The sequence below is a fragment of the Lipotes vexillifer genome, unplaced genomic scaffold, assembly GCF_000442215.2.
Source record: "Lipotes vexillifer unplaced genomic scaffold, Lipotes_vexillifer_v1.1 scaffold371, whole genome shotgun sequence".
In the NCBI taxonomy this organism is placed as follows: Eukaryota; Metazoa; Chordata; class Mammalia; order Artiodactyla; family Lipotidae; genus Lipotes; species Lipotes vexillifer.
In genome coordinates this window covers 3,586,906-3,596,427 of record NW_006786304.1, presented here as the reverse complement: position 1 = coordinate 3,596,427, position 9,522 = coordinate 3,586,906, and the positions used below count along the sequence as shown (strand labels likewise).

The window sequence follows — 9,522 nt, the reverse complement described above, 5'->3', positions numbered from 1 at the left end:
GGTGCTACTCGCCCTAGGAAAATAAAGACCCCCCGAGGACATGTGCCCCCCCCCCCCATCCCCGCTTCGTGGCTCCCACCTTGAGGACCACCCCTGACTCTCCTATGCCTCAACCCCACTTACCCAAGGAAACCCTCCCCGCCTGCCTGGCCCTGCTCTAGTCCTAGCTCTCTCACCTCCTGGAGCTCCCACACTGCTGCCCAAGTCACCTTCCGGACAGAGCATGATCTTTGGGGTCAAATCCTGGATCTACCATTTCCTTGGCTTCAAATCATGGATCAACTACTGACTAGCTGTGTGGTCTTGGGCAGGAGACCTGATTTCTCTGAGTCTTGGTTCCCTCCTCCGTGCGTGGAACCTTGCCCTCGGGGAGCGGTGACGCAGGCCACCTGGCTCTCACCTGTTGTTGTCTGTCTGACACCAGCCTCCCTTCTGGTGACAGCCTCTGACTGTCCTCTGGAAAACCACCCCTGCCACCCACAGTCCACAAGGCTCAAGTCGAGCTGTCCCTGCCTCTAGCAGCAGCAGGGCTTGAGCCCAGGCCTATCAGAGTCAGTGACTAGTTCAGGGAGGGGACCCAATTGCTACAATTCTTGGGAAAAAGGTACTGTCTTCCCTCTGGGCATTTTAAAGGGGTAGGATATAATCCCAGAGCTGCTGGTGACCATCTACAAAAGGCAAACCTGCTACAGACTGAAGGAAATCCAGCTGAGAACTGGGGAGAGAAATGGCTCATGCCATTATGTGAGCACCTGGGTCCAGGCCAGCCTGCAGCCAGTTTTCACTCAAGTGAGTCAAGAAATTCTTCTTTCTGCTTAAGCTGGTCGGGTGGGGTTTCTGTCACTTACAACCAAGAGTCCTGACTGACGGGTAAGCGGTCAGTGATTGGTGACTCCCTCACACTCTTACTGACCCGTATGCTCTGTAAGTGTATGGGACTTGGCCCAGGGGATCAAAATCTACAAAGAAGGACGAGGCCTCCAGAAACCTCACACTCTGGCCTACCCAGTGAAGGGGCCTGAAGGAGGGACAGGAGAAGCAGTGGAGCCCTGGATTGGAGGCCTCCAATGCTAGGCTAAGGCTTTATTCCTTTTTTTTTTTTTTTAAATATTTATTTGGTTGCGCTGGGTCTCAGTTGCAGCAGGCGGGCTCCTTAGTTGCGGCTCACCGGTTCCTTAGCTGCGGCTCGCCGGCTCCTTAGTTGTGGCATGCAAACTCCTAGTTGCAGCATGCATGTGGGATCTAGTTCTCTGACCAGGGATCGAACCCGGGCCCCCTGCATTGGGAGCGCGGAGTCTTAACCACTGGGCCACCAGGGAAGCCCCATTCCTGATGGTCAAACAGGATTCCTTGGGGACCCTTCCTCTTGCCCACCCCTTAAATGTTACTGTCCCTTCTTTTATGTTTGTCCTTTGTCCTCACTCTTCTGTTCAGAAGGGTGGGGAGAACAGATGGGCCTCTGGGAAGTCCACAGTCCCATGAAAGGATATGCCCAGTTTGTGCACACAAGTGTCTTTCTGAGGAGAGGGCCTGTGACTTTCTTCCCAATCACAAAGCAGTCTCTGATCTAATGAGCTTGAAAGGCTTCTCCACACTCCCTCCAGGTGAGCCCTCTGGCCTTGCACTATTAGGACAGTGTGTTGGGCCCTTCACTGGACTGTCTTCTTTCTTCACTTCATTTTACTCAATTTATTCTCACAACAGCCCAGTGGTTTAAGTGTTATTATATTTTACAGAGGGGGAAGTTGAGGTGCAGAGAGATTAAATGATGGTTTTTGTACAAAAGGTTGTTTAGGAATGGCCATCCTGGTTCTGCCACTTGCCCACTGTGTGACCTTGAAAAAGTTCCTTCTTTGTAGGCAGTCCCCTGGGACAGCTGATAATTGGCAAAACCTGGATTGGAACCTAGATCTGATGCTTCTGAAAACGTCTCCCATCTCCATAGTAACAATGCCCTGGTCCTATCTCTAGTGCAGGTGTGCCTCCTGAGGCCAGCTCCGATAGGATATTGGGCTCACCCCAACAACGACCGGGGTGGCTCCTTCCCAAAGCCCAGTATCACTGTGCGAGCAAGCGTGACCCTCAGGAGCCCCTCATGGAAACAGAGGGGCCACTCACCCTCAGGAGTTCCCGGAGGGGCAAGCTCGGCGCCGGACACCCACTGATGGCAGCCAAGGTGATAGAAGAAGATGCCATCTTCATAGCACTTTTCCTCCTGGTAGTGGGTGTGCACGTTGCCCCCTGCGAAAGGAGGAAAGGGGCGCAGATGGCAAGCCTGGGGGAGGTGAGGACACCCCCGCAGGGAGCCTCAGCTCAGCCTTGGGCCCCTGGAGGTAGGTGGGATCGGGGAGCCTCCTCACCATAGACCACCATGTAGTTGCCCAGGACACTGGCTGTGTGAAAGGCCCGCTCCCGTGGGCCCTGAAGCCCATCCCGGCCCTTCAGGGTGGTCCACACGCGCCGATCCACATGGAAGAGCTCGGTGGAGTTCACCCGCACAGAGAACCTGTACGGGAGCGGAAGAGGAGGAGCTTGAGGCAGGAAGGGCCTCTCTCCCTCCTCTGGGCCCATACTTGAGACTGGCTTTACTGGATTTATATCCCCTCAGAACTAGAAGCTCCTCATGGGCAGGACCCAGGTTTGATGGATCTCTGGGTTCCCTGCATAACCTAGCCAGGGCTAGACACCAAGCAGGGGTTGGTTAAATGACTGGATGAGTGGGAGTGCGTAGGGAAGCAAGTGACCAAGAGATTGAATGACAGACTAGAGAATGTGTGAGTCGGGGAGTAAATGAGTGAATAAACAAATGAGTGAATGAATGACAGACGGGGTGACTGAATGACTGCAGGGGTCTATCAGTGGGCAAAGACCGTTAAAGCATAAAGGCCCAGGGTGTTAGGCCAGGCCTGGCCCTGCAAGGCATGGGTTGTGGGGCAGGTGACTCACCGGGCAGTGGAGGGCCGGTGTCCACCGTGAACCAGCAGGGCACGTGACGGGGCATGGAACACCATGGAATGGCCAGTGGCGGCAGGGGGCCGCCCACCTGCCGGAATCACCTGCTCCCAATAGCCCCCACTGGTGCTGTCGAGGCGGAAACGGAAGAGGCCAGAGGAGAAGAGGTCGTGCTGGGTGCGGCCACCAGACACATAGAGCCAGACGCTGTCCACTAGGGCTGCTGCGTGACCTGCCAGGCCTGGCGGCCCTGAGGAACTGGAAGCAGCTGGTGCCAGAAGCTCCCAGTGGCCACCACCCAGCGGACTAAAGGCCCAAACGTCACTGGTGAGGGAGCCGTCAGCCAACTCACCACCCATCAGCACGAGGGAGCCGGCCCAAGCCACAGCCACGTGGGAGTGACGGGCAGCCTGTGAGGAAGAGACCAGGAGACGGAGATGGAGAGGGAAACAGATGGTGACACAGAGAAAGAGAAAGACAGAGAGAGATGCAGAGACAGGGCAAGATGGAGAGACAGAGATACAGAGAAAGAGACGGTGAGAGAGGGGCAGAGATAAAGACAGAGACATGCAAAGAGAGAAAAGAAGAGAGACGGACCCAGAAAGACAGACACGTGCGAGTAAAAAGAGAGGTGTGACAGACAAACACAATGAGAGAAGGCGGAGTCAGGGAGAAATGACAGAGACCAGTAGAGAGAGTAAGAGGTATAATCCAGAGAGAAGGAGACACAGAGACCAAGAGAGACCAGACGACCAAGAGTCAGAAACAAAAACCGAAAGATGGACCAAGAGAGACAGAAGACACACAGAAAGGTAAGATGCAGAAAGGAAGATAAACGAAGAAGAAAGAAAATCAAAGACAGAAAAGCAGAAGCGGGAGGTGTAGGTGGTCATGTATCACACTGCGGGAGTTAGGGGTGTGCAGGGTGATGGGGTCGCTCTGGGGCGCCCTGGCTGGGTCCGACAGAGTGGACAGGCACCTCCAGGCAGGGCAGAGGTGGGGTCCATACCGGGGCAGGACTCAGGTCCCAGCGCTCCCAGGTGTTGGCAGAGAAGTTGTACAGGACGAGGTCACCCAGGGCGCTGTTGAGGTCCTGGCCTGTGGAGAGGTGGACAGTCTCAGGCCCTGGCCACAGGCTGCCAGGCCTCTAGACCCCAGACTCATATCCCATCTGCTCACCTCCGAAAACAGCCAGCAGCCCCGGTGGGGACAGGAAGGCACCAGCCGCCCCGATGCGGGCGGAGAAGGCGGGGTCCCCGGCACTCACATTGTGCCACCAGCCAGCCCCCTGGTTCTCCCACAGGTGCAGGTCACAGGCGCGTCCCAGGAAACCAGGCTCACAGCGGCATGGTCCCAGGGGCTGGGGGGAAGGGGGCACAAAGGCAGGGACAGAGAGAGAGAGAAAGAAACAGACAGGTAGCAGAGAGAGAGCCAGAGTGAGACAGATGGAGCAAAACGGAGGACAGAGATGAACAGGAAAGGAGAGGATGGAAAAATAAAGACAGAGAGGCAAAGAAAGAGAGAGGAAGGAGACAGGCCAACAGACAGAGGAAGAGATGGACACAGAGACACAATCAGGGGGAGGCAGAGAAGAGGAGAAACGAAGACAGACCAACAGAAAAAGGGAAAGGAAAAAGAAAAAGACCCAGAAAGGAAAACGAGAACAAGACAGAAAGACAGGTTGGAGAAAAAAAACTGATGGAGTCAATGTCGGCCTGGGCTGGAAGAGCTCAGATCCGGGGAGGTCAAGGCAGGGAGGGCTCAAGGCGTGACCCAGTCCCAAAGCTGGATATGCATGGTTTAGGCCCAAGGTCAGTGGTCAAAAGTCAGAAGTCATGGCTGGGGGCCCAAGGCCAGACAGAGCGGTTGGGTGGGAGGGTGGAGTCAGGCCTGGCACGAGGAAGGCAGGCAGGTTCACAGGTGAGACTGGGAGTGAGCTCAGGCAGAGGAGGGGCCCCCAGTGAAGGTGGAGTGGAAGTGGAGTAACAGGTTGGGGGAGTGGGATCTGGAAGGAGAGGGAGAACTGTAGGAGGGAGCAGGGTCCCTGGCGGGGTCAGCGTCATGGGAGAGGATGGGATGGCAGGGGTTGCTTCAGGCAGGGGCAGAGTCAGGTCTAGGACATGGGAGTGGTGGCTGTGATCACAGGGCAGGGGCCCAGGGGGACACAGCTGGGGGCAGGCTCACCGAGGCGCAGGTGCCATGGCTGCCACAGTAGGCTGGGCACTCCTGCAGGCTGCAGTCAGGGCCCCCCCAGCCCGGCTCACAGACACACACCCCTGAGGGCTGGCACTGCCCATGGCTGTGGCAGCCCCCCGGGCACAGGGAGAAGCGGAATGAGGCGTTGAAGCCCAGCAGGTTGTAGTTGGCATCGCTGAAGAGGTGCAGCAGCATCTGCAGGCACAAGGTGGGTGGGGCTCTGGGGCTGGACTGGGAGGGGGTCGACTCCTGCCCCCACCCCACCCTGGGGTCCCCATCTCCTTTCTTTGTCTCTCTCCACCTCTCTTTGTCCCTGTATCCTTCTGACTGATGTCAAGTCCCCCCGCCTTTTGTTTCCCTCTGTGCATCTACCCCCCCGTCCTGCACACTCCACTCAGATCCTCCAGCCACAGCCCCGCAGCCGGGCCCCACCAACCTTGCCTGAGGAAGCCTCAATGGGCGGAGGCCGGGTGCTCCCACTCAGACTGGCAAGCAGGGGCCCCCGGGGGGAGTCACCATCATACACGAACAGGTAGTCATACGTGCATTCTGTGTCCAGGAAAAGGAAGTCCAGCAGGATCCGGTACCGGGAGCTCGGGGCTGAGCAGTGAGAACAGGTGGGCCAGGCTCAGATGCGGACCCTCTCCCCATGCCTCCACGCAGCCCCCCCACAAACACCAAGCCCTGCTCCTCGTAACGCTGGGATGGGGGCCCAAAGATGAGTCAGACCTGGGCCTTGCCTTCAAGGGGCTCCCAGGCTCACAGCCCAGGGAGGTCAGAGCTGCGACAGCAAGAGGGACAGAAGCTCAAAGAAGAAATTACAGTATCATCCCTGGAAAGGACCCCTGAGATCAGGCTGAACACCGCCTACTATTCAGATGGGGAAACTGAAGTGCAGAGAGAGGAACCCCATCCCAGTGGCCACACAGAACTTCCCATTTATTCTTGAGCCTCAGACACGTCCAAGCCTGAGGGTCAGTCCAGGCGTGAGCAGAGAGGCATACTCCCAGACGGAGAAGGGCCTCTGTGAGGGTCCTCTGTTCCAGGCTCAACAGCACTCTCAGGGAAGAGGTCCCTTTCTTCCCCCTGGCCAAAGACTGAAACTTGGAGCATCACAGCTCCTCTCTGCCCCCACCCAGGGTCTCTTCTCTCTGTTTATTGTATTGAATAGCAGCTAAGGGCACAGACTCTGAAGCCAGACTGCCTGGGGTCCAATCTTGGCTCTGCCACTTACTAGCCACTAGCTGTGTGACCTTGGGCAAGTCAGCTAACCTCTCTGGATCTGTTTCTTCATCTGTAAAATAGGGACATAATCACTCTGGTCGATTCAATCTTCTTGGCCACTAATCCCATCAAGAGATGATGGCTGACTCCCGGCCCCTTGTATCTGGAAGAGCCTCAGAGACTAACTTGGCCGATATAAACCAGAAGTGATGCTCTGGGACTTCCGAGGCTAGGTCAGAGGAAGCCTGCAATTTTTACCTGGGCCTCGTAGAATACTCCTTCTCAGAACCCAGCTGTCATGCTATGAAAAGCCAAAGTCACACGGAGGGGCCATGTGTAGGCGTCCCAGCTGTCATCCCCAGCTGAGCTTCCAGCTGACAGCCGGCATCAACCGCCAGCCCAGTGAGGGAGCCTTCTTGGATGCCCGGCCCAGGTGAGTGTTCAGATGACTGCAGTCCCCACTGGTCTGACTGCGACCACATGGGAGGCCATAATGGATAATGCACCTAAAGTGCTTACGATAGGGCCTAGCGCTTCATAACGCTACTACTCCTAGCACTGTCGCTCTTCTTACTCTCTGCCAGGTCCTGGTTGCAGAAGGTTCTCTCATCCCACATCTCCCACTAGGGGCTCAGGGAAGGCTCGTGGGCTAGGGAGACTAGGAGACCTGGGTTCCAGCTCTGCTCCTGACCCTAGGCCAGCCCCTTTACCCATGCTCCTTAGTACACCCATCTGCATACTGGAGATGCTCGTCCACTATTCACGAGCTGTGTGATCTTGCGCCAGTTCCATGGGCTCTCTGGGCCTCAGTTTCCTTGATGTAAAATGGGGATAATTCTCCTCAGCCACCAAGGCTGGTATGAAGATCCCAGATGGTGACTCTAACATGCCAGCCCAGGCCTTGTCCTCCCTCACCAGGACCACTGATCCAGCCTCCTTCCTGGCCTGTGCTGACATGGGTCCCTGAGGGATCTCCCCAGCTCGACATCTGGCCCTTACCCTCCCCTGCTCAAAAGCCCTCCATGGCTCCCTACCATCTCCAGGAGAAAGTCCAGCTCCCTAACCTGGTGTTTGGAGTCTCAACTTGTCTCACATCACCCCACGGCTAACAGCTCTATCAGGAGCTGGGCCTGTGCAGAAGTTCCTCTCTCTGTCTAAAGCACATTCTCCCTTCCTGCCAGCAAGCTTCCCCACCTTCTCCAAGAAGCCTTCCCTGATGCCCCCTGGCTGGGTTAGGTGCCCCTCTAGGTTCTCACTTTCCAATACGACCTTCATTCCTCTGGGCCAGGACCACCTGTGTCCAGGTGTGTCTCCCCTGCAGCCTAGGAGGCCCACAGGACAGGGCCTGGGCCTACTCATCTTGGGGATCCCTCCCCGACACTGCCCAGCACGGGGCCTGGTATTGAGCAAGGGCTCAGGAAATACTGGATGAAGGAAGGAAGAGATGCACAAGACAGAATACTGAAGTTGACAGCTCTCCCTCAGGCTCTGGCCAGAGCCCCCAAGAACATCACACATAGACCCCGAGCTGTGGTCTGGAGAACACAGAAGAACAGTTCAGCCAGGCAACCAGACCTCCCAGAATCTTACCAGCCTCAACCAAACTACAAAGCTCTGTTCCTAGAATCCCAACAAGCACATCTTTGCCAAGTGCCCACCAGGGGCCGGCTCACCATCTGCCTTCCCCAAGTTCCACCTTAAGTTCAAGTCCTCCTGTTTCTGCCCAACATGGGCCTAACCCCCAAGCCATCCTGGACAGAGATCTGATCCTAAATGCCCCTGCTTTTCAAAGGCATATGCCTCTTATTCACGAGGATGTTATGAGGACTGGGCACAATGAAGTGTGAACACGGTACAAAAGTAAGTGGGTCAGTTGCTCATTTTTTAATAGATCGGGGAGCATGTTGGTTCTTAGAGGTGATGGACATTGGGAAGGATGGGAGCTCAAGGCGGGGCCAGAAGTCTCCTGGACTCCTTCTTACCCCAACATCCAGCCAGTCGGTCCCCCAAGTCTCACTGGTGAAACTTCACAAATCTCTCAGTGTTCTCCATGCCTCTCCACCCCCTTAGTTCCTGCCCCAGTTCAGAACTCATCCTCTCCCACAAGACTAGCACACCAAGTCTCCAGTCCACCCCCCACCCAGCCTGAGAGCGACGCCCCACTCCCGCTCAAAATCCCCCTTTGGCTCCCCATCAATCCCAAGAGAAAAGTCAAGCTGCTCAGCATGACATTCAAGGCCCTTCTTCCCCTCCTTCTGGTGCACTCCGCTCCTCCCAGCCAACAGTTTAGCCAGACCAGACAAGCCTAGACATGGCTCGGAGACCCACCAGCCCCTCTTTTGTCTTCCTAGAGGCTGTTCCCTTTTCTCACCCGGTAAACTCCTATGTATGTTTCAGAACACTGCTCTGGTGGCTCCTCCTCTGTGACCCCCAGCAGAGTCTTCTCACTCCCCTACGCCTGACTACCCAACCCTGCACCTCCTTCGGTCTCAGCCCTGAGCACACCGGGGGCTGAATGTCTGTGTCCATCCCCAACCAGGCTGGAGCTCTTGAAGGCCGGAGGATGATTTATACCTCTAACACATACACACACTTCCCATCCTCTTCTCACCCCCTAGACAGGAATGGCCCCCAAGATGGGGACAAACACACTCATCCCCAAAAACCATGCTTCATCCATACCCCACACAACAGCCATAGAGATCTTCTAAAACGTAAATTAAATCATGTCTTTCCCCTGCTCAAAACCTTCCATAGATGCGCAGTGTCCCCAGACAAAGACCAATCTCCAAAGGCTGCAAAAGGAGGCCCTGCACGACCCAGACTCTGTCACACCTCTGGTCTTTGCCCAGGACCTCCTCTGGGGGACTCCCACCTCTCCCTGGAGGCCAGCTCCTCATCCACTGCCAAGGGAGCCTTCCTGGACTTCTCCAGCCACTGCCTTGGATTTCTCTTCCACCTCCCTATTGCCCTCAGGACACAGCTCAAAAATCACAAGGTCAGGGCTTCCCTGGTGGCTCAGTGGGAGAGTCCACACCTGCCGATGCAGGGAACACGGGTTTGTGCCCCGGTCCGGGAAGATCCCACATGCCGCGGAGCGGCTGGGCCCGTGAGCCATGGCCGCTGAGCCTGCGCGTCCGGAGCCTGTGC

General features: G+C 56.3%; 1 protein-coding gene across 1 annotated transcript in view; it reads right to left on the bottom strand.

The window, feature by feature from the left end:
• The window catches only part of MEGF8 (multiple EGF like domains 8), a 43,977-nt gene that overhangs the window by 32,232 nt on the left and 2,223 nt on the right, over positions 1 to 9,522 (bottom strand). Inside the window, exons 2-8 of the mRNA XM_007458695.1 lie at positions 5,585 to 5,748; positions 5,137 to 5,343; positions 4,132 to 4,312; positions 3,962 to 4,050; positions 2,947 to 3,362; positions 2,361 to 2,506; positions 2,119 to 2,241 (exon numbers count right to left, since the gene is read on the bottom strand). Coding sequence (XP_007458757.1) covers positions 2,119 to 2,241; positions 2,361 to 2,506; positions 2,947 to 3,362; positions 3,962 to 4,050; positions 4,132 to 4,312; positions 5,137 to 5,343; positions 5,585 to 5,748 — 1,326 coding nt within the window. The remainder of the gene's footprint in view (positions 1 to 2,118; positions 2,242 to 2,360; positions 2,507 to 2,946; positions 3,363 to 3,961; positions 4,051 to 4,131; positions 4,313 to 5,136; positions 5,344 to 5,584; positions 5,749 to 9,522) is intronic.